Source organism: Salmo salar, chromosome 12 (genome assembly GCF_965601325.2).
Source record: "Salmo salar chromosome 12, fSalSal1, whole genome shotgun sequence".
Taxonomy (NCBI): domain Eukaryota; kingdom Metazoa; phylum Chordata; class Actinopteri; order Salmoniformes; family Salmonidae; genus Salmo; species Salmo salar.
The window spans coordinates 79,463,642-79,489,521 of NC_138302.1; the positions used below are offsets into that span (position 1 = coordinate 79,463,642).

General features: G+C 42.1%; 1 protein-coding gene across 1 annotated transcript; it reads left to right on the forward strand.

The window, feature by feature from the left end:
- The first annotated feature begins 2,653 nt into the window (after positions 1-2,653).
- LOC100136587 (Mx3 protein) lies at positions 2,654-15,543 on the forward strand. Its single transcript, NM_001123675.1, is given in 12 exon segments — positions 2,654-2,994; positions 11,612-11,749; positions 11,954-12,108; positions 12,233-12,371; positions 12,458-12,656; positions 12,797-12,875; positions 12,975-13,097; positions 13,318-13,459; positions 13,635-13,793; positions 13,983-14,059; positions 14,210-14,455; positions 14,805-15,543. Coding segments are annotated over 12 exon segments (1,872 nt in total). The 5' UTR covers positions 2,654-2,804; the 3' UTR covers positions 15,030-15,543.
- Positions 15,544-25,880: the final 10,337 nt, after the last annotated feature.

Genomic DNA, 25,880 nt, shown 5'->3' on the forward strand with positions numbered 1-25,880 from the left:
TGGTTTGAAAGCCATTGAGGTTTGAAAGTGCGAATATCCATTGAATATCCAACCTGAAACTGACTTTACCTCGGTCCTTATAGCAGGGATCATCAACTAAACTCAGCAACAAAAAAAAATATCCTCTCACTGTCAACTGCGTTTAAATTCAGCGAACTTAACATGTGTAAATATTTGAATGAACATACCAAGATTCAAAAACTGAGACATAAACTGAACAAGTTCCACAGACATGTGACTAACAGAAATTGAATAATGTGTCCCTGAACAAAGGGGGAGGGGGGGGAGTCAAAATCTAAAGTAACAGTCAGTATCTGGTGTGGCCACCAGCTGCATTAAGTACTGCAGTGCATCTCCTCCTCAAGGACTGCACCAGATTTGCCAGTTCTTGCTGTGAGATGTTACCCCACTTTTCCACCAAGGCACCTGCAAGTTCACGGACATTTCTTGGGGGAATGGCCCTAGCCCTCACCCTCTGATCCAACAGGTCCCAGACGTGCTCAATGGGATTGAGATCCGGGCTCTTCGCTGGCCATGGCAAAACACTGACATTCCTGTCTTGCAGGAAATCATGCACAGAACGAGCAGTATGGCTGGTGGCATTGTAATGCTAGAGGGTCATGTCAGGATGAGCCTGCAGGAAGGGTACCACATGAGGGAGGAGGATGTCTTCCCTGTAACGCACTGCGTTGAGATTGCCTGCAATGACAACAAGCGCAGTCCGATGATGCTGTGACCCTCCACCTCCAAATCGATCCCGCTCCAGAGTACAGGCCTCGGTGTAACGCTCATTCCTTCGAAGATAAACGCGAATCAGACCATCACCCCAGGGGCAAAAATCTGATATCAACTTTGGAGGGGACAATTACATGAAATTTTCTAGAGAGCAATTCCTGAGGGGGACACCAAAAGTAGTGCTGTAACACATAGCCTACATTGTAATATGGTAAATGTATATTGAGGAACCAAAGAAATAAGGTGTTTGCCGTATTCCTAACTACCGGTACCCAAAACAACACAACTAATCACAACAGCAATACCATTGCCTTTAACAAATCTTAGTTCAGTCACCAGTTTAAGTTGAGAGTGGGGGTATCCATGGCATTTTCCAATTATGTTCCTATTTTACAAGTCAAAAAAATTGAGAACCTTTCATAATGTTGCCAAACAGAGACTCAACAAACTTACCTGAAACTCCCTGTCTCTGCCAGTCTGTCCCTGCATATCTGTCCCCAACTCTGCTGTCTGTGTGCCATCTGTTGCCTGCTCTGCCTAATGACATCATTGTGAAACATTTCCATTAGAATTTCATTTCTTTCTTATGAACATTTTATCAACTAGTCTTTGAGATATTGTGCTACTAGGGTTCTTACTTTGCGTTTTGGTGTACTGAAAAATACTCTGATGTCCGTCTTTTATTTTTCTGCCATTTTTCTACCTGGCTGGCTGGCTGGCTACACACACAGTGTGTGTAGGTTATTTACAGTAGGAGATGGGCTTCTATCATCTTATCTTCTATCATTCTATTTGGGCTTCGATCTAAAAGGTAGCTAGCAAATGTGAAACGGATTAAAATGGCAAGAGTTGACAGCTGTATGAGTTCACCATTTACACAACATATGCTACAACCTTTTGTAATTTGAATAGTTTGTTTCATATTGGCTGGCTTCCAACAATAGCTGAATTTGCAAAGCTAGCGAGCACCAATTCCGTTTCAGTGGTGTTTGCTATAATCTTTGCTACCCGGGTTAAATAAAGGTGAAATAAAATAAATAAATAAAAGTTCCCTTGCGACAATTTAGCTTTTGCAACGAGACCATTAAATATATTTAAGACAATGGTAGAAGAGAGTGTAGTTCTGTTCAGTTTGGACTTCAGTTTATCGCTAACCTTATCACATGGACTTTGAAGCACTAACTTACATCATCTGCATGCTGATCTTGGAATAAATTGACGATAGCAAAGATTCCATCTTTGACGACGCCACATAAATGGAATAGGTACTAGCTAGCTTAATAATTAATATTTGCGCGCTAGCTCTGCATATTCAGCTAGTGTGTGTGCGTGATTGACTGGATTAACCTCACGTCAGTTACGTTCATTGAGTGCCTTTCAGACAGTAGACAAGACCCCTCTGTTACCTTGCCAACTAAAGAACTGGCAGTGGATCAAACCATTGTGAGACAAAGGGTGGGGGGGTCGCAATCTTTTGAAACTTAAAAACGCGCTATTAAGTGTCTATAATCAGCACAATTGCTTTCATTGCGTATTATTAATATTTTTTTAAATTACATAGTTATGTTTCAGTGATATATTGGGGGGGACAAATCATATTTTTCCCAGGATGGGGGGGTCGTGTCCGCCTCTGCATCACCCCTGGTGAGACAAAACCGCGACTCGTCAGTGAAGAGCACTTTTTGCCAGTCCTGTCTGGTCCAGCGACGGTGGGTTTGTGCCCATAGGAGACGTTGTTGGGGAATCCTGCCCTATAGCCTCACCGCATCCTATGGCAGCATCCAGCTTCAGCACTAACTTTCAATTGAGACATGAAAGTGAAACACACCGTGTAAGATTCGATTCCCAGGAATGATACGCCCTCTGTTTTACAAAACCGGTTGTTACAAAAACGAGTCGAGTAAACACTCCCCCTCTCGGAGAAGGTACTGGAGCTGGAGGAGGGAATAGACTACTTTTGAAATATATGCATTGCCAATAATTTCATATCCTTTCAACATCCGCAGTGGGCATCAGATAACAGAACATCTTGCTTTTTATTTAAGTTTATCACTAAATAATAATACACAATGAATAACACGCTGAACCAACATTACGAAGAGAAGGTGCGGCCCTGTATCGACCTCATCGACTCCCTGCGCTCCCTTGGCGTAGAGAAGGACCTTGCGCTGCCAGCCATCGCGGTGATAGGGGACCAGAGTTCAGGGAAGAGCTCAGTGCTGGAGGCGCTATCTGGGGTGGCTTTGCCAAGGGGTAGTGGTGAGTGATAATTAGACCTGGACTCATGGATAGACGCACTGGCGTACCTGACACCCCCGCTTATCGATGTGTTTTTTTTAATGTATTTAATAAATCATTTTTACAGTAACACTCCAAAAAGTCATTAACAACCTTATGTACTAGGATTCTAAGTGTTTGTTTCTTGTGCTTCGGGAATGTGACTGAAAAATAAAAAAAATACTGATTTAAAGTATATGGGTATAGCCTTGAATAAATGCCGTGATCAAAGCTAAGATGGCGCCAGTGCAATGAGTGGAGCTTACTTAGCCTAATTCTTCTTAGTTTTAGAAGAGAAAACGATCTCTTAGTAGAAGCGACAGTTTCAGGGATGGTATAAACAGTTTGATTGCCGTAGCAACATCAGGAAAACTGGGCGGAGGGGAGTTGTGCTTCAAATAGACTACAGCAGTTCTGCAACATTAGTTATGCATCTCATTCTACTTCATTGACGGTGTTGTAAACATAGAGGGAGTAATATGTAGGAAAGCAATAAACATTTCGGAACAACTACTAGTCGAATAAGACATGGGAGTGATGATGAATTGTGTCAAAGAGATGTATTTATAGACTAATACACTTGAAACAAATAGCCAAACCGAAAACTGCAAACATTACTAGTGCCTCCCCTGCGATCAAACCACCATAGAAAAGTAAGTGAAACGCAGCCTAACGTGATCATTGACAGCTGCCTTGAAGGACACAGATAGAAAATGCTTTCTGCTACTAAGATCAGTGAAATGTAGGCTAAACCGATAACGGAGTGAAGAGCAGAAATCTCAACTAGCAAGCAAGTCGCAGCAATGAAGAATTGAATATGTGCGCGTTCACGTGAAGGGGGGGATTCTGGCAGGGGGGAGATTTTCGGCACAACACCGGCCTCAACACCTTGTGGAAAGCGATTAACCTTATAGGAAGCTCTCGGGACAGGTCGTCTGGATACTGGACAGCCAATAAATTAACAGATGCAAGCAGGTTATCATCTTTAGCAGCCAAGTTGTTAAGGGCTTGAACAAAAAAGCTGTTGGCGATTTCGCTGCAGCCCAGCCTTCATTCATACTGTCGAACCGGCGTCTGAGTTGTGTGGTTGCAATATCAATATCAACAGTTCTTTATCTCTGGTATATCTTGGCATGCATCATTCAAGACTAAATGTATCGACATATAATGCACAATGTCTCAGGAAATACTGTCTGGGTTGGCAATACTGAGTATAGAAAACAGTCGGCCCGCAACCTGGACCTACAGGCCGTGCACACAGAAACTGCAGACTTCAGGACACTATTGGAGTATCTCAAGTTGGATTTCATTTAATTTATTTGTCATGCCCAAACTTGCCACAGAGTCGTCTACAATGTCATTGTATGCTGTAGCATTAAGATTTCCCTTCACTGGAACTAAGGGGCCTAGCCTGAACCATGAAAAACAGTCCCAGACCATTATTCCTCCTCCACCAAACTTTACAGTTGGCACTATGAATTGGGGCAGGCAGCGTTATCCTGGCATCCGTCAAACCCATATTCGTCTGTCGGACTGCCATATGGTGAAGTGTGATTCATCACTCCAGAGAATGCGTTTTCACTGCTCCAGAGTCCAATGGCGGCGAGCTTTACACCACTCCAATCGACGTTTGGCATTATTCATGGTGATCTTAGGCTTGTGTGCGCCTGCTCAGCCATGGAAACCCATATCATAAAGCTTCTGATGAAGAGGTATTGTGCTGACTTTGCTTCCAGAGGCAGTTTGGAACTCGGTAGTGAGCATTGCAACCGAGGACAGATGTTCCTAGACATTTCCACTTCACAATAGCAGTAGTTACAGTTGACTGGTGCAGCTCTAGCAGGGCAGAAAATTGACGAACTGACTTGTTGGAAAGGTGGCATCCTATAACGTTGCCACATTGAAAGTCACTGAGCTCTTCAGTAAGTCCATTTTACTGCCAATGTTTGTCTATGGAGATTGCATGGCTTTTTGCTTGATTTTATACACCTGTCAGCAATGGGTGTGGTTGAAATAGCCAAATCCACTAATTTGAACGGGTGTCCACATTCTTTTGTATATATAGTTTATCTTACGAATTGCAATTCATACAGTATGTTACGAATTCCACCCTGACCAACCTCCCTATTGTTTTTGACTTACAGGTGAAATATGCAGAAAGCGCTCCGCCATTTACTGGCTGCTAAAATTCTAAGTTTGCCTAATTTCAGTTTGTGACAAAACAAGCAATGTATGGTGTAGAGAATCATTGAACCATCTAAACAACTGTGAAATATCTTTACAATATCCCAAAATATTGTATTTTCAGCTGTTTGAAGCTGGTGTACAAAACCGAAAGTAAAAGATGCAAAAACGGGAAGCATAGAAATAGTGCACTTTGAACAGATCTATTGCTTCTTAGACTTGCTTTCAATGAGAATGACAGAACTATAACTCACATTTCAATGTAAATTTGGTCAGGTTGCCCAAAAAGTTACTTATCTGTTACCTTCTGTCTTGTGTAACCATGCCAAACGTCACAATTTCCTCAACTCACCTGTACCCCCCACATTGACTCGGTATCGGTACCCCTTGTATATAGCCTCGTTATTGTCATGTACATTTCTTGTGTTACTTTTTCATTGATTCGATTTTTATTTACTTTAGTTTATTTAGTAAATATTTTATTTACTCTATTTCTTGAACTGCATTGTTGATTAAGGGCTTGTAAGTAAGCATTTCACGGTAAGGTCTACACCTGTTGTATTCTGCACATGTGACAAATTCAATTTGATTTGATATCATACTAATTTGAGTGACCCGGATTTACCTTTACTATGTAGTTTAGCTACTATATAGTCCTGTGTGGCACAGTTGGTAGAGCATAGTACTTTTATCGGCAGGTTTGTGGGTTTGATTCCTACGGGGGACCAGTACGAAAAAAATTGTGATGCACCGATAATTACATTTTTGGCTGATTCCGATATTTTCCTTGCCAAAAAAAACGACACCGATAACCGATATTTGACATTTTAGCAGCCTTAAAGCATTCTGGTAGAGTTAAATAGTTAACACACACACGGACACAGCAGTCTAAAGCACTGCATCTCAGTGCAAGAGGCGTCACTACAGTCCCTGATTCGAATCCAGGCTGTATCATATCCGGCCGTGATTGGGAGTCCCATAGGGCAGTGCACAATTGGTCCAGCGTCGTCCGGGTTTGGCCGGGTAGGCCGTAATTGTAAATAAGAATTTGTTCTTAACTGACTTGCCTAGTTAAATAAAGGTTACACACACACACACACACCACACTGACCAAAAAGTTATTTTATTGGCATTTACGTATGTCCCCATTACCAGTAAAACATAATCAAAACCTATTTCTTTCACTTACTTGCTGTGCTGTTCATTGTTCATTTGTTCAGTCATTTCATTCTCAACCAGGATTTATATGGAATGCCGTTTGGGTCTTTGGTATGGGACGCCATTTGGGTCTTTGCGTGTCAAAAAAGGTACTATTTAACACTATTTGACGTGTGATATAAGCTTGTTGACCAATCAGGACCTGAATATGACTACACGTCACATAATAACTTAACGCGTTCATAATTGTTTTACGTAGTTATTACACATTGATTACACTATCACTCATATTTCATATGTCACAACGATTCATCGATACGTATGCTACATTGCTGGTAAAATTGTCTTGCGCACCTACAGTGCTGGTCATTAAAAAAAAGCTAGCTAGCTCATGGATGCAAACAATGTTCTTCCCCAAAAACATAGCAAAACGACATAATCTGTTTCAGTAGCTATATAGTTAGCTAGCTAACTATATAGCTAGGTGTCATCATCTAAAATCACCCTAACAGTTCTTATTTGACCCATCGGACCCATCTATGTGTAGCTAGCCTCAATTAAGGATTAGCCACAATAGTGGACTTTGCGGTTAGCCTTCAAAATAAAGTTATGGCATAATTCTACTATTTGAATTCATTTGCATCACTGTCAATGACATCATTTTATTTTGAAGGCAAACCGCAAATTCCACTATTGTGCCTAATCCTTATTGTGGTTACCTTCACAACACATAACCCGGTCTGGTTGAGCCTGACTAGCCAGATGAAGCTAGCTGGCTGCTTTTAACAGGGTTAAGTAGCTGGATAGCTATTTATTTTCATGAACTGAAGTTCAGTTTCAATAGGCGAACAACAAGTGGCAACCTAGCTAATACTTACACAAGGATTCCTAAACCATTGCTAAGAATAATGAAAATGACTACAGTTTCTACTGGTCATTGTTTTCAGGCTGGTTGTATTGGTGCTAGCTAACGTTAGGTAATACCAAGCTAAAGCTAGCTACCCCAGAAGTTGCGGTCGAACAAATGATGCTTTATTACCAACGTGGTATTGTAAACACATTGTTCGTGGCCGGTGTTTGCTTGTTTGCAAACTTTTTTGTACAGCTTTGACAGTGCTACTGTATATTTTCTGACACGCAAAGACCCAAATGGCGTCCCATAGTATGTATGTTGTGAAGCTAATAGCATTGACACTATTGCTGTGTAACTCCAGTAGGGCAACATCTGAAAAATAGCGCACTTGGTAGTGTGTACCGGTGCTCGACCAGTTGGCGAAAGCCAACATCCCCCCCACCACAGAGAACGGTTGATTGTCAAGGGCAATGAATTCCATTATCTTGGCTTTAATGGATTTCGCCTTTTGAGTTGTCTCGCTGAAATTTTGTTACTCTTTCAAATGACTGCTTGATCCACACAGCAGACAGTGTGGACTAGTTTAGGAATGCTGGTTGCACGTGTAGCGCTAAATTTTACGTGGCATCATTACGTCATGTACCTACGTTATATAGGTATGCACATCAGCTTTGACATCGGTTTTGCACATCAGCGTTAAACTAGACATCTGCCGATACCGATGTTGACATTTTTAGCTAATATCGGCTAATTCCGATATGTTCACCGATATATTGTGCATCCTAGAAAAATCTATTAAAAAGTATGCACTTGCTACTGTACATTTCTCTGAATAAGAGTGTCTGCTAAAATGTAAATATGAGACCATGCTGGATAGTTCATGAAACTGAGATCATGATTATTGTTCTCTATGATAAGGAGGGGAATGTAGATCGTTGTCTGTTTGATTTTGTGGATCGGTGTCCGTTCGAAAGTTGTAATTATATTTATTATATTCTATATTATTATTATATTATTATAAATATAATTATAATTATTAATATAGTAATTCATTGAAATGTGTGAGTCACCAGAGAGGAAGAGGCGAGGCAAGAGGGATGCCTCGGCCCAAAATCTGTCTTCTCCAGTAGGTGGCGTTTTTGTATAGAGGTAAATGAGAAAGTGTTGAAATGTGGTTAACAAAAATGGAATGGCTTAATCAGTATGTGTGGCTTATTTGATAGAATATACGTTTTTGTGTGCATAGATTGTTAGGAGTGTACTGATAAGTAGGACACATGATATCCCGGCAACTTTAAGAAAAAAAACTTTATTTTGGAGTTGCACCCATCACACGCATATCTGCCCTCTTGGCTAGAAGTAACTGCCTTAATTTTGCTGGTGCCATGAGGTCCATAATAAATACAAATAGAAAATGGTCCCACCCAATAATGTATATAAACTTTGGATTGCTGATGCCATGTAGCCTATTGGCCATTGAGAGGCTTGAAGCCACTGGTCAGTCAGCCATATTGGCACTCCTCCATAGGAATGAATGGAATTCTACAGTATTTCCAGTATTTCAATGAAATGTTTCAAGGACAAAATTTCATGTAAAAAAAAACAATAGTAGTGGGACTGTAGCATTAGTAAAAAAAGGTTTTTCTTTATTTATACTATTTTCAACATTGTAGAATAATAGTGAAGACATCAAAACTATGAAATAACACATACGGAATCATGTAGTAACCAAAAAAGTGTTAAACAAATCAAAATATATTTTATATTTCAGATTCAAATGAAAGTAGACACCCTTTGCCTTGATGACAGCTTTGCACACTCTTGGCATTCTATCAACCAGCTTCACCTGTAATACTTTTCCAACAGTCTTGAAGGAGTCCCCACATATGCTGAGCACTTGTTGGCTGCTTTTCCTTCACTCTGCGGTCCAACACATCCAAAACCATCTCAATTGGGTTGAGGTAGGGTGATTATGGAGGCCAGGTCTTCTGATGCAGCACTCCATCAGTCCCATTCTTGGTCAAGTAGCCCTTACACAGCCTGGAGGTGTGTTGGGTCATTGTCCTGTTGAAAAACAAATGAGAGTCCTACTAAGCCCAAACCAGATAGGATGGCGTAATGCTGCAGAATGTGGTGGTAGCTATGCTGGTTAAGTGTGCCTTGAATTGTAAATAAGTCACAGACAGTGTCACTAGCAAAGGACCATCACACCTCTTCCTCCATGCTTCACGGTGGGAACCACATATGCGGAGATCATCCGTTCGCCTACTCTGTGTCTCAAATTTGGACTTATCAGACCAAAGGACAGATTTCCACCGACCTCATGTCCATTGCTAGTGTTTCTTGGCGCTTCTTTTTATTGGTGTCTTTAAGTAGTGGTTTCTTTGCAGCAATTCGACCATGAAGGCCTGTTCCACGCAGTCTCCTCTGAACAGTTGGTGTTAAGATGTGTCTTTTACTTGAACTCTTTGAAGCATTTATTTGGGCTGCAGTTTCTAATGAATTTATCCTCTGCAGCAGAGGTAACTATCGGTCTTTCTTTCCTGTGCCGGTCCTCATGAGAGCCAATTTCATTTTAGCACTTTATGGTTTTTGTGACTGCACTTGAAGAAACTTTCAAAGATCTTGACATTTTCCAGATTGACTGACCTTCAAACTTTTAAGTTATATTATGTGAGCAAAACATACATATCTAAAATAAAAATATATAAAATAATTTTCCTTAAAGTATGTAAATATATATATATATACTTTTAAAATATATTATGTGAGCTAAACATACAAATCTAAAATAAAAAATTGATAAAAACATGATATACAACAAGCGGACGCAGTCTCCAGTTCTTATTATACCTCAGTGGAGGAGGCAAGATCAGTGGGACCAATGATGTGTATAAACCCACAATGACTGACAGAGGGTGCTGTATTGAAGTTACCACGCAGCCATCTTGCTACTTCTCCTCCATGGTAAAAAAAGATTTTGGAAACTATAGAAATTCATTTATTCATGTCTACATTCATTTTTGACACGTTTATTCTATTACAGACACCTTAATGCATACTTTAAATTATATTATGTGAGCTAAACATACAAATCTAAAATTAAAAAAAAGAGAAAAACATTTAAAGTATATATATATATATATATATACTTTAAATGTATATATATATATATATATATATATATACTTTAAATGTTTTTCTCTTTTTTTTAATTTTAGATTTGTATGTTTAGCTCACATAATATAATTTAAAGTATGCATTAAGGTGTCTGTAATAGAATAAACGTGTCAAAAATGAATGTAGACATGAATAAATGAATTTCTATAGTTTCCAAAATCTTTTTTTACCATGGAGGAGAAGTAGCAAGATGGCTGCGTGGTAACTTCAATACAGCACCCTCTGTCAGTCATTGTGGGTTTATACACATCATTGGTCCCACTGATCTTGCCTCCTCCACTGAGGTATAATAAGAACTGGAGACTGCGTCCGCTTGTTGTTTTCAAGGTAATCTACTCAAGTTTGCATAGGCCGATTCATGGACCCTCTATACCCGGGTTGCATCCGGTTTATAAGGACCAACATCACATGCGCACTAACACTCAGTGCATACAGGGTGCAGAGCACGCAGCGATGACGACTAAAGGGGTTATTAGGATATTAACATGTAATATTCATGCTCTGAGATCATGACCCCAGCTAGCCCGGGGAAGTGCTGGTCGGCTTGTTTAGCTGTCCACATGCTCTGACAGAGTTGCTGGAGAATGTTCGCTCGATACTGCTGTCTGTTCAGTGTGCACTGAGTGCTAGTGCGCAGGCTTCTTAATCCCAGTAAGAAAGATGGCAGCAACCACGAAACAGTGTATGTGAATGTGAGTAGATTACATTGAAAACAAAGCTTTGCCATCGTGGAGGCAGTCTCTAGTTCTTATTATGCCTCAGTGCATGACATGGAGAACAGGGAGTGGATTACCTAAAGATACTAGTACCCAGGCTAACTGCTTTCCATTTTTGAAGACATTTATTTTCATTGTTAGAGATGCCACTTGACCACCTAACCCAAACCCTTACCCTAAACCATGTTCGTATCCTTACCCCAATCCCACCACTTACCCTAAACAGGGTTCGTATCTGTATGGTTGCGTCATTTGTGGGAGACGACATGTTTACTGTTGCCTTGTTTATTTATAAATATCAGTCTCAAATAGGTTGAAGAAGCCTATATTGCCTATATTGATTTCATTATCATTTGATCTCTAATTTCACTTGGTAATTAAATATTGGACAATTTAATTTTCATTAAAAGTAATTTATTTCTGGTTGCTTTAGTTGATGTATGGGCTTTTGTACAGTTTCATTTGATCCCACTCTCTCTAACTCCTCCTCCTCTGTCAACTCTGACAGGTATTGTAACACGATGCCCTCTCGAGCTGAAGATGAAGAGGAAGAAAGAAGGAGAGGAATGGCACGGAAAAATCAGCTACCAAGACCATGAGGAGGAGATTGAGGATCCCTCTGATGTGGAGAAGAAAATTCGTGAAGGTGTGGTCATTGGTCTGCTGATCATGGCAAAGATGAAAGTCCCTAAAGTCTTATCTATGTTCTCTACTCCATAAGAGAGCACACCCATAAGTATTAAATACCTAAATGCCAATAAAAAGATAACTTGATCCACTTTACTATTGTGCTGTTGGAACCCTGGTGGTTTTTAGCAACGGTGTTCTGTATTCTTATTCCTCCCTCCAGCCCAGGATGAAATGGCAGGTGTGGGGGTGGGTATCAGTGATGACCTCATCAGCTTGGAGATTGGCTCCCCTGACGTCCCAGACCTCACACTCATCGACCTGCCAGGCATCGCCCGGGTAGCTGTCAAGGGTCAACCTGAGAACATTGGTGAACAGGTATACCCTTCCACCACACCCCCAATGTTAGTGGGAAAACACTGTGCATTTTTAACCCCAGTTTTAGAACAGAAACCAAGTCCCCCCACAACATGTTATGTATAATAATGTTTGACATTTTCAGATTAAGAGACTGATACGGAAATTCATCATGAAGCAAGAAACAATCAATTTGGTGGTTGTGCCATGCAACGTTGACATTGCAACCACAGAGGCTTTGAAGATGGCACAAGAGGTGGACCCTGAAGGGGAAAGGACATTAGGTATTCCCCCTTTGATTATTTACTAAACTATTATCGACCATGTTGACTTTAATGAGTTAGACTTGTGTGTGTTTCCCATTGAACAGGCATCCTGACCAAGCCTGACCTGGTAGACAAAGGCACAGAAGAGACGGTGGTGGACATAGTTCATAATGAGGTTATCCACCTGACTAAGGGCTACATGATAGTCAAGTGCAGGGGCCAGAAGGAGATCATGGAGCGAGTCTCACTGACCGAGGCCACAGAGAGGGAGAAGGCTTTCTTCAAAGAGCACGCTCATCTCAGGTTGGTCCTCTTGGCTGATGTGTGCCTCAGATTTGATACAATACGATCTATTTTATAGATTTTTCAATAAAGTTTGTACCTGTGTGGTAACCAAACTATTTGTGAAGTTGTGAGAAAAATAAATGCTATCATTTCTGCAGCACACTATATGATGAGGGCCATGCCACCATCCCTAAACTGGCAGAGAAATTAACTATTGAACTGGTGCATCATATCGAGGTATATTCTTCTTCCATTACATGTTACTGCACAACATCCTATACATTTGTTACTGAGTGACTGTTGCCATAAGCCATGACTCTGCGTTGTGCCCTTTAGAAATCCCTGCCTCGTCTAGAAGAGCAGATTGAGGCAAAGCTGGCAGAGACACATGCCGAGCTGGAAAGATATGGTACCGGGCCACCTGAGGACTCGGCAGAAAGGATGTACTTCCTGATCGATGTGAGCCCCCCAGCCTGCAACAGATGATTTAGTTACCCTCTCCTTCAGTCAGCTCTGGCCTTGACACAAACTCACAACAGCCATTTTAGTCTTTGTTAGCAAAATTGGACAATTCTGGAAATAATTTGAAAGTTGATAACATTTTATATCCATAGCTGTTTCTCTTTCTATCCATCTATCCCTCTCCATGTATCTAACAACTTATTTGTCTGTGTTTCAGAAAGTGACTGCATTCACCCATGATGCCATTAACCTGAGCACTGGGGAGGAGCTGAAAAACGGAGTTCGTCTCAACGTCTTTTCCACACTCAGAAAAGAGTTTGGGAAATGGAAGTTACACCTGGAACACTCTGGAGAAAACTGTCAGTGTACTATTATCACACACCCATCGAAAACAGTGGCTCATTTCAGCGAGCTAGATAACAAATAATAGCTATATGAATTGAGATTTCTGTACCAAATTTGTATTCAGCATGGAAGGCTTATACACTTGCTTATTTAATGTAATGCAACAGTGACATCCTTTGTATATTACAGTTAACCAGAGGATCGAGGGAGAAGTGGCTGATTATGAGAAGACGTACCGTGGAAGGGAGCTCCCAGGGTTCATCAACTACAAGACCTTTGAGGTGATGGTGAAAGACCAGATCAAACAACTGGAGGAACCAGCAGTCAAGAAGCTGAAGGAGATTTCAGGTATAGTATATGTTTGAGAAGGTTCTTTTTTACCTATACTAAAACCCAGTTAGTGTTTTTATTTAATATGGGAGCCTATTTGCCAAAATATGAAGCCAATATGATTTATGTATATTTTCCATCCAAGAATGTAATCTATCTTTGAGTCCAGTGTCACAGTGATGTTATGGTGTTTCTTCCCTTCTCTAGATGCCGTTAGGAAGGTGTTCTTACTGCTGGCTCAGAGCAGCTTCATTGGATTTCCTAACCTCCTGAAATCCGCGAAGGTATATCTCACACCATGCAATATTAATGTCACCATTTATCCCTGATATTCCCACAGTTGGTCATCAACCTGTATGTGAATGAGATGGCTGACATGCACCAACTACATTTATCTCCTGTTGATTGACTGAGTTGTGTTTTGTTAACTACAGACAAAGATTGAGGCCATTAAGCAGGTGAATGAGTCTACAGCTGAGTCCATGTTGAGGACTCAGTTCAAGATGGAGCTGATAGTGTACACACAGGACAGCACCTACAGCCACAGTCTGAGTGAGAGGAAGAGGGAGGAGGAGGAGGATGAAGACAAACCATTTTCTGAAATAAGGAGTACGATCTTTTGCACAGACAACCATGCCACCCTACAGGAGATGATGCTGCACCTCAAGTCCTATTACTCGGTAAGTACTGTGTAAATCACCATCTTAGATGCTGGCCTAACACCCTAAACAAGAACCTACCTGTATTTCCACTAGCTCTTCAGACTAGGGATGAGAGGGCACTAACTCAGAGATTGAATGGAACTGCTGACTCTTAAACTAATTTCTTCACCAATTCCCTGAAAGCTAGATTATATTGGTGCATGTAAATGTACTATAACATTATACAATTCAGAGTGTGTGTGAACCAACCATTGTCAGGGGACTAAAACTTGAATTGGACAAAAGGGATTTTAGATCACTATATCTATTGATGTCTGTCATTTTAATAATAGGTGTTTTGTCTTGTCTGTCTCTTTATCTTTGCCAGATTGCCAGTCAGCGTTTGGCTGATCAGATCCCCATGGTGATCCGCTACCTGGTTCTGCAGGAGTTTGCTTCCCAGCTGCAGAGGGAGATGCTTCAGACTCTGCAGGAGAAGGACAACATCGAGCAGCTGCTGAAGGAGGACTTCGACATCGGCAGCAAGAGGGCTTCACTGCAGAGCAAGCTCAAACGTCTGATGAAGGCACGCAGCTACCTAGTGGAGTTCTAGTATGGACAGCTGCTTGTTAACATTTAGGATGGTCTTGACTAATGCCAGATGGATTGGTCAATGGAAGTAGACCTACGGGTGTGTTGCAGTGGGGTTTGGGGTAGATTCTGTGATCTCAGTTCATTACATAGTAAATTAAATAGAAGTTACTATGCAATCAAGTTCTTTGTTATCCTTTTTTGTTGATAATATTAAACTCAAATGCCTGATGAACGCAAGCAGCTAGCCTGTCAGGTGGAGTGGGAACCTGCCTGATAACATTTGGGAACAGAGAAGAAAGTGCAATTATTTTATTGATAGGCAATGTATAACTTGTGGTTTATATTTCTGCAAAGACACTTTTTATTGTTATGGTGTCACCTTTTTAACATGTCTGGATGGTGGGCCTATGGACCACTGAACATCAACTAATGGCCTCACAGTTTGGGTCGATCTATGTTAAACCAAGTTGTATATTTTTATAATTTATTTAAAAACATTTAAGCCAAATTAAAAATGTGTGAAGAAAAAAAAACATGTTGAACTGTCAAATTTTATTGCACTCTATATGAGACCTCTCAATCTGAAGTAGAAATGTTCTGGTGAAACAGGTCCATCTACTGGTCTAGCCTAGGAATGACGCCATGACTCACCCGTCGTTTTGTACCCATTAAAGGAAAATGAGTCGAGTGCTGAGGAGTGTTTCTGTCTGTAATAAAGCCCTTTTGTGGGGAAAAACACATTCTGATTGACTGGGCCTGGCTCCCTAGTGGGTAGAGGCCCACCCAAGGCTGCACCCCTGCCCAGTATATTTTCAAAATTAGTCCCTGGCTGTCATCAAATCAAATCAAAGTTTATTGGTCACATACCCTGAATACAGGAAGTAAACGTTGTAGCGAAATGTTCTCCTCAAAACTGAAATCAAATCAAATCAAATGTATTTATATAGCCCTTCTTATATCAGCTGATATCTCAAAGTGCTGTATAGAAACCCAGCCTAAAACCCCAAACAGCAAGCAATGCAGGTGTAGAAGCACGGTGGCTAGGAAAAACTCCCTAGAAAGGCCAAAACCTAGGAAGAAACCTAGAGGAACCAGGCTATGAGGGGTGGCCAGTCCTCTTCTGGCTGTGCCGGGTGGAGATTATAACAGAACATGGCCAAGATGTTCAAATGTTCATAAATGACCAGCATGGTCAAATAATAATAATCATAGTAGTTGTCGAGGGTGCAACAAGTCAGCATCTCAAGAGTAAATGTCAGTTGGCTTTTTCATAGCCGATCTTTGAGAGTATCTCTATCGCTCCTGCTGTCTCTAGAGAGTTGAAAACAGCAGGTCTGGGGCAGGTAGCACGTCCGGTGAACAGGTCAGGGTTCCATAGCCGCAGGCAGAACAGTTGAAACTGGAACAGCAGCACGGCCAGGTGGACAGGGGACAGCAAGGAGTCATCATGCCAGGTAGTCCTGAGGCATGGTCCTAGGGCTCAGGTCCTCTGAGAGAGAGAAAGAAAGAGAGAATTAGAGAGAGCATATTTAAATTCACACAGGACACCGGATAAGACAAGAGAAATACTCCAGATGTAACAGACTGACCCTAGCCCCCCGACACATAAACTACTGCAGCATAAATACTGGAGGCTGAGACAGGAGGGGTCAGGAGACACTGTGGCCCCATCCGATGATACCCCCGGACAGGGCCAAACAGGCAGGATATAACCCCACCCACTTTGCCAAAGCACAGCCCCCACACCACTATGGGAATACCTCCAACCACCAACTTACCATTCTGAGACAAGGCCGAGTATAGCCCACAAAGATCTCCGCAACGGCACAACCCAAGGGGGGGCGCCAACCCAGACAGGAAGTCTATGTCAGTGACTCAACCCACTCAAGTGACGCACCCCTCCTAGGGACGGCATGGAGGAACACCAGTAAGCCAGTGACTCAGCCCCTGTAATAGGGTTAGAGGCAGAGAATCCCAGTGGAGAGAGGGGAACTGGCCACGCAGATACAGCAAGGGCGGTTCGTTGCTCCAGAGCCTTTCCGTTCACTTTCACACTCCTGGGCCAGACTACACTTAATCATAGGACCTACTGAAGAGATGAGTCTTCAGTAAAGACTTAAATGTTGAGACTGAGTCTGTGTCTCTCACATGGGTAGGCAGATCATTCCATAAAAATGGAGCTCTATAGGAGAAAGCCCTGTTTGTTTGCTTAGCCAGCTGTTTGCTTAGAAATTCTAGGGACAGTCTTGTGACCGTAGCGTACGTGTAGGTATGTACGGCAGGACCAAATCGGAAAGATAGGTAGGAGCAAGCCCATGTAATGCTTTGTAGGTTAGCAGTAAAACCTTGAAATCAGCCCTTGCCTTAACAGGAAGCCAATGTAGGGAGGCTAGCACTGGAGTAATATGATCACATTTTTTGGTTCTAGTCAGGATTCTAGCAGCCGTATTTAGCACTAACTGAAGTTTATTTAGTGCTTTATCCTGGTAGCCGGAAAGTAGAGCATTGCAGTAGTCCAACCTAGAAGTAACAAAAGCATGGATTAATTTTTCAGTATCATTTTTGGACAGAAAGTTTCTGATTTTTGCAATGTTACGTAGATGGAAAAAAGCTGTCCTTGAAACAGTCTTGATATGTTCTTCAAAAGAGAGATCAGGGTCCAGAGTAACGCAGAGGTCCTTCACAGTTTTATTTGAGACAACTGTACAACCATCCAGATTAATTGTCAGATTCAACAGAAGATCTCTTTGTTTCTTGGGACCTAGAACAAGCATCTCTGTTTTGTCCGAGTTTAAAAGTAGAAAGTTTGCAGCCATCCACTTCCTTATGTCTGAAACACAGGCTTCTAGCAAGGGCAATGTTGGGGCTTCACCATGTTTCATTGAAATGTACAGCTGTGTGTCATCCACATAGCAGTGAAATTTAACGTTATGTTTTCGAATGACATTCCCAAGAGGTAAAATATATAGTGGTCCTAAAACGGAACCTTGAGGAACACCGAAATTTACAGTTGATTTGTCAGAGGACAAACCATTCACAGAGACAAACTGATATATTTCCGACAGATAAGATCTAAACCAGGCCAGAACTTGTCCATGTAGACCAATTTGGGTTTCCAATCTCTCCAAAAGAATGTGGTGATCGATGGTATCAAAAGCAGCACTAAGATCTAGGAGCACGAGGACAGATGCAGAGCCTCGGTCTGACGTCATTAAAAGGTCATTTACCAGCTTCACAAGTGCAGTCTCAGTGCTATGATGGGGTCTAAAACCAGACTGAAGTATTTCGTATACATTGTTTGTCTTCAGGAAGGCAGTGAGTTGCTGTGCAACAGCTTTTTCTAACATTTTTGAGAGGAATGGAAGATTCGATATAGGCCGATAGTTTTTTATAATTTCTGGGTCAAGATTTGGCTTTTTCAAGAGAGGCTTTATTACTGCCACTTTTAGTGAGTTTGGTACACATCCGGTGGATAGGAGGGCCAAGCACAGGAAGCAGCTCTTTCAGTAGTTTAGTTGGAATAGGGTCCAGTATGCAGCTTGAAGGTTACACATGTACAGTACCAGACAAAAGTTTGAATACACCTACACATTCAAGGGTTTTTCTTTATTTGTACTATATTCTACATTGTAGAATAATAGTGAATACATCATAACTATGAAATAACAAATATGGAATCATGTAGTAACCAAACAACTGTTAAACATATCAAAATATATTTTATATTTGAGATTCTTCAAAGTAGCCACCCTTTGCCTTGATGACAGCTTTGCACACTCTTGGCATTCTCTCAACCAGCTTCATGAGGTCTTCACCTGGAATGCATTTCAATTAACAGGTGTGCTTTGATAAAACTTAATTTGTCTAATGTTTTTCTTTCTTGGAGCCAGTCAGTTGTATTGTGACAAGGTAGGGCTGGTATACAGAAGATAGCCGTATTTGGTAAAAGACCAAGTCTCCATTTTGGCAAGAACAGCTCAAATAAGCAAAGAGAAATGACAGTCCATCATTACTTTAAGACATGAAGGTCAGTCAATATGGAACATTTGAAGAACTTTTAAAGTTTCTTCAAGTCCAGTCGCAAAATCCATCAAGCGCTATGATATAACTGGCTCTCACGAGGACCGCCACAGGAAAGGTAGACCCAGAGTTACCTCTGCTGTAGATGATAAATTCATTAGGGTTACCAGCCTCAGATTGCAGCCCAAATAAATGCTTCACAGAGTTCAAGTAACAGACAAACATCAACTGTTCAGAGGAGACTGCGTGAATCAGGCCTTCATGGTCAAATTGCTGCAAAGAAACCACTACTAAAGGATAGCAATAAGAAGAAGACACTTGATTGGGCTAAGAAACACGAGCAATGGACATTAGACTGGTGTTAATCTGTCCTTTGGTCTGCTGAGTCCAAATGAGAGATTTTTGGTTCCAACCTCTGTCTTTGTGAGATGCAGAGTAGGTGAATGGATGATCTGCGCATCTGTGGTTCCCACCGTGAAGCATGGAGGTATCAGGAATCAAGGTAAGACCCAGAACCAGACCGTGTCTAAGTAACAACGTTTATTACAGCAACAGGGGCAAAGGAACAGGACGGCAGGCAGGCTCGGGATCAGGATCAGGTCAGGCAGAGGTCGGTAATCCAGAGGTGGGGCAAAGAAAAAGCCACATCTCAGACTGGCCAATAAAAATAAAATATTAAGATAGGCAAAAGAACACAGACACTGGACAGAGGAACTCTGCCTAGAAGGCCAGCATCCAGGAGTCGCATCTTCACTGTTGATGTTGAGACTGGTGTTTTGCGGGTACTATTTAATGAAGCTGCCAGTTGAGGTCTTGTGAGGTGTCTGTTTCTCAAACTAGACACTCTAATGTACTTGTCCTCTTTCTCAGTTGTGCACCGGGGCCTCCCACTCCTCTTTCTATTCTGGTTAGAGACAGTTTGCCCTGTTCTGTGAAGGGAGTAGTACACAGCGTTGTACGAGATCTTCAGGTTCTTGGCAATTTCCTGCATGGAATATCCTTCATTTCTCAGAACAAGAATAGACTGACCAGTTTCAGAAGAAAGTTCTTTGTTTCTGGCCATTTTGAGCCTGTAATTGAACCCACAAACGCTGATGCTCCAAATATGGGTGGCAGCGTAGCCTAGTGGTTAGAGTGTTGGCCTAGTAACAGAAAGGTTGCAAGTTCGAATCTGCGAGCTAACATGGTACAAATCTGTCATTCTGCCCCTGAACAAGACAGTTAACCCACTGTTCCTAGGCTGTCATTGAAAATAAGAATTTGTTCTTAATTCCTAGTTTTATTGCTTCTTTAATCAGAACAGTTTTCAGCTGTGCTAACATAATTGCAAAAGTGTTTTCTAATGATCAATTAGCCTTGTAAAATTGTAAACTTGGATTAGCTAACACAACGTGCCATTGGAACACAGGAGTGATGGTTGCTGATAATGGGCCTCTCTACGCCTATGTAGATATTCCATTAAAAATCAGCTGTTTCCAGCTACAATAGTCATTTACAACATTAACAATCTCTACACTGTATTTCTAATCAATTTGATGTTATTTTAATGGACAAAAATGTGATTTTCTTTCAAAAACAAGGACATTTCTAAGTGACCCCAAACTTTTGAATGGTAGTGTACAGTATATCACTGTATCATCTGCATACATTTGAACTTCAGACCCAGTACAGACAGAAGGCAGATCATTAATGTACAGGCTGATCAGGAGGGGCCCCAGTATTAAACATTGGGGCACGCCTACATCATAGCTTAGAGTGGGCGACAGCTCATTGCTCACTCTGACACACTGGGTTCTGCCTTCAAGGTATGATTTCATCCATCTCAAGGCATCGGGGGAAAAGTTGAACTTGAACAATTTTGTGATGAGTACCTCATGGTTAACAGTATCAAAAGCTTTCCTTAGGTCTAGAAATAAAGCCCCAACAACGCCGCCTTTGTTCATCTTGGACTTCACATTTTCCAGAAAAAAAGCAGTTGGCCGTTGCTGTGGAGTCTTATGCTCTGAAGCCAAACTGCATGGAGTGTAATGTGAAGGGGCTGTTGTTGAGGTGGGCAATCAGTTGCTCTGCTACACACATTTCAGCAACCTTCGACACCACATGTAGTATACTAATGGGCTTGTAGTTACTCCTTCCATCTCATATTGCTCAAATAAACATCAAACCTGGTTTCAAAAAACAGATAAAGCAACACCTCGCGGCACAACGTCTCTCCCCTATCTGACCTAGATAGTTTGTGTGTATGCATTGAAATGTAGGCTACATGTGCCTTTAAAAAAAAATAGTAAACTCAGCAGAAAAAAGAAACATCCCTTTTTCAGGACCCTGTCTTTCAAAGATAATCCAAATAACTTCACAAATCTTCATTGTAAAGGGTTTTAACACTGTTTCCCATGCTTGAACCATAAACAATTAATGAACATGCACCTGTGGAACGGACGTTAAGACACTAACAGCTTACTGACGGTAGGCAATTAAAGTCACAGTCATGAAAACTTAGGACACTAAAGAGGCCTTTCTATTGACTCTGAAAAACACCAAAAGAAAGATGTCCAGGGTCCCTGCTCATCTGTGTGAACGTGCCTTAGCCACGCTGCAAGGAGACAGGACGGACAGCTGATCGTCCTCGCAGTGGCAGACCGTGTGTAACAACACCTGCACAGGATCGGCACATCCGAACATCACACCTGCGGGACAGGTACAGGATGGCAACAACAACTGCCCAAGTTACACCAGAAACGCACAATCCCGCAATCAGTGCTCAGACTGTCCGCAATAGGCTGAGAGAAGCTGGACTGAGGGCTTGTAGGCCTGTTGTAAGGCAGGTCCTCACCAGACATCACCGGCACAAATCCACCGTCGCTGGACCAGACAGGACTGGCAAAAAGTGCTCTTCACTGACGAGTCGCAGTTTTGTCTCACCAGGGGTGATGGTCGGATTCATATTTATCGTCGAAGGAATGAGCATTACACCGAGGCCTGTACTCTGGAGCGAGATGGATTTGGAGATGGAGGGTCCGTCATGGTCTGGGGCGGTGTGTCATAGCATCATCGGACTGAGCTTGTTGTGCGTTACAGGGAAGACATCCTCCTCCCTCTTGTGGTACCCTTCCTGCAGGCTCAACCTGCAGCATGACAATGCCACCAGCCCTACTGCTCGTTCTGTGCATGATTTTCTGCAAGACAGGAATGTCAGTGTTCTGCAATGGCCAGCGAAGAGCCCAGATCTCAAGGGGGATCGAAGGGTGAGCCCTAGGGCCATTCCACCCAGAAATGTCCGGGAACTTGCAGGTGCCTTGGTGGACGAGTGGGGTAACATCTCACAGCAAGAACTGGCAAATCTGGTGCAGTCCATGAGGAGGAGATGCACTACAGTACTTAATGCAGCTGGTGTCCACACCAGATACTGACTGTTACTTTTGATTTTGACCCTCCCCCCCCCTTTGTTCAGGGACATATTATTCAGTTTCTGTTTGTCACATGTCTGTGGGACTTGTTCAGTTTATGTCTCAGTTGTTGAATCTTGTGATGTTCATACAAATTCTTACACATGTTAAGTTTGCTGAAAATAAACGCAGTTGACAGTGAGAGGATGTTTCTTTTTTTTCTGAGTTTATGTAGTTCTGTCTTTGAGTTGTTCTTGTCTATTGATGTTCTGTATTATGTCATTCTGTATTGTGTTTAGTGTTTTGTGTGGACCCCAGGAAGAGTAGCTGCTGCTTTTGCAACAGCTAATGGGGATCCTAATAAAATACCAAATGCTTGCAGTTAGCCACTGATTCCTTCCAAACCACTCATTGTTAAATTTGCGATTTCCAACTTGTGTGATGTTTATGTCCAATGGCCGATGAGCACCGATACATTTCATCTATAATTTCTCTTCATAATTTGAACAGGATTGAAAAGGATTTGCCAGTAGATGGTCGACTTGATTCATGATGATGACTGCTAGCTTGCTAGCTATGATTTTGAAAGTATGATGTTGACAGAATCAGTCCAATCAAAGCTGCGGTAGATATAACGTGATTTGCCATTTTCTTTCTGTGGCCAATGACCTTGAGCCCCCTTGGATGGGCACTTCTAATATAGCTTTATGGCAGCAACCATGTGGCTTGAATTTTGCTTGCGTCCCCATGAGTGACAGAACACTGAGCCAATCCCGGCGCAACTAGAGAACCAACCCCTACACTCCGTATTTTCCGCAGGCTGCCCCATCACAAAAAGCACTGAGCTAGGCTGAAACACCTGCATTTTGGAGCTGCCTTACTCAAGAAAGCAACAAAAAAGAGACCATGTTTGTATGTGGCTTTAACTCAATTATTTTTTACATTCTTTGCAAACTAATATGTGACACGTATAAATGCCAAAATAACAAAACAGGCTCTGCCCCTCTTGCTCTGGATGACGGGTCGCCACTGCTTGTAAGACATCACAGGAAAATATAACAATGTATTGCAAAAGGAAAAAAGAAAATGGTAGTGTACTGGGAAAAATGGGTTAGTCTGTGGACATCCAAGGGTAGGAATTAAGATTAGAGTGATTGGTTTATTGAATGATAGACCTGGAATCGAGTATGATTGGGAAATCAACTTTTTTTTACACCAAGTCCTCAAACTAGGGGAAAGGGGGGTAGGGGCATATTTCCAAATATGTTATTTTATAGTCTTCCACTATGCTAATTTCATAGCTGATCTATCCCCTAAAAAAAAGATATATACACTGCTCAAAAAAATAAAGGGAACACTTAAACAACACAATGTAACTCCAAGTCAATCACACTTTTGTGAAATCAAACTGTCCACTTAGGAAGCAACACTGATTAACAATAAATTTGACATGCTGTTGTGCAAATGGAATAGACAACAGGTGGAAATTATAGGCAATTAGCAAGACACCCCCAATAAAGGAGTGGTTCTGCAGGTGGGGACCACAGACCACTTCTCAGTTCCTATGCTTCCTGGCTGATGTTTTGGTCACTTTTGAATGCTGGTGGTGCTTTCACTCTAGTGGTAGCATGAGACGGAGTCTACAACCCACACAAGTGGCTCAGGTAGTGCAGCTCATCCAGGATGGCACATCAATGCGAGCTGTGGCAAGAAGGTTTGCTGTGTCTGTCAGCGTAGTGTCCAGAGCATGGAGGCGCTACCAGGAGACAGGCCAGTACATCAGGAGACATGGAGGAGGCCGTAGGAGGGCAACAACCCAGCAGCAGGACCGCTACCTCCGCCTTTGTGCAAGGAGGAACAGGAGAAGCACTGCCAGAGCCCTGCAAAATGACCTCCAGCAGGCCACAAATGTGCATGTGTCTGCTCAAACGGTCAGAAACAGACTCCATGAGGGTGGTATGAGGGCCCGACGTCCACAGGTGGGGGTTGTGCTTACAGCCCAACACCGTGCAGGACGTTTGGCATTTGCCAGAGAACACCAAGATTGGCAAATTCGCCACTGGCGCCCTGTGCTCTTCACAGATGAAAGCAGATTCACACTGAGCACATGTGACAGACGTGACAGAGTCTGGAGACGCCGTGGAGAACGTTCTGCTGCCTGCAACATCCTCCAGCATGACCGGTTTGGCTGTGGGTCAGTCATGGTGTGGGGTGGCATTTCTTTGGGGGGCCGCACAGCCCTCCATGTGCTCGCCAGAGGTAGCCTGACTGCCATTAGGTACCGAGATGAGATCCTCAGACCCCTTGTGAGACCATATGCTGGTGTGGTTGGCCCTGGGTTCCTCCTAATGCAAGACAATGCGAGACCTCATGTAGCTGGAGTGTGTCAGCAGTTCCTGCAAGAGGAAGGCATTGATGCTATGGACTGGCCCGCCCGTTTCCCAGACCTGAATCCAATTGAGCACATTTGGGACATCATGTCTTGCTCCATCCACCAACGCCACGTTGCACCACAGACTGTCCAGGAGTTGGCGGATGCTTTAGTCCAGGTCTGGGAGGAGATCCCTCAGGAGACCATCCGCCACCTCATCAGGAGCATACCCAGGCGTTGTAGGGAGGTCATACAGGCACGTGGAGGCCACACACTACTGAGCCTCATTTTGACTTGTTTTAAGGACATTACATCAAAGTTGGATCAGCCTGTAGTGTGGTTTTCCACTTAAATTTTGAGTGTGACTCCAAATCCAGACCTCCATGGGTTGATAAATTGGATTTCCATTGATTATTTTTGTGTGATTTTGTTGTCAGCACATTCAACTATGTAAAGAAAAAAGTATTCAATAAGATTATTTCTTTCATTCAGATCTAGGATGTGTTGTTTAAGTGTTCCCGTTCTTTTTTTTAGCAGTATATATATATATTTGTGATAGTAAGGTACTTAAATGTTAACCAGAAATTATTTGATATTGAGATAACAGCTGCATTGGACCTTTAATGAAAACCCAAAATATGTGGTGAGTGCTGGTGTGTACAGTTGTGAGAGGATTCTCAAACCATAGTCATGTTAGCAACAAGGTGAATATAGCAGATTCTGTGCTAAATGGATGGAAAACAATAACCCCTAGCTACACTCCCACCCAGTGACAGCTTAATTATAAATAACCCTAACCAGACTATGACATTCTAATGAAGACAAAGTACAAGAGCAATTGACAACATTCATCGAAAATACATACAGGTAATATAAAAACAAAAGTCAACTTAGGACAAACTCAAATGAAACATTATCTAAGAGTACATAACTCTTCATTACATTGACGGCTGACGTGCATTCATTCTCCATGGAACTTTCCTGAGTGTCATTTTTCTCTGAAATCAAAATACATAAACATCATTGCAGAGGGGTAGATCACAATCACTGACCGACAACCCAGTCCAGAATCAACTCATAGCACATCTTGCCA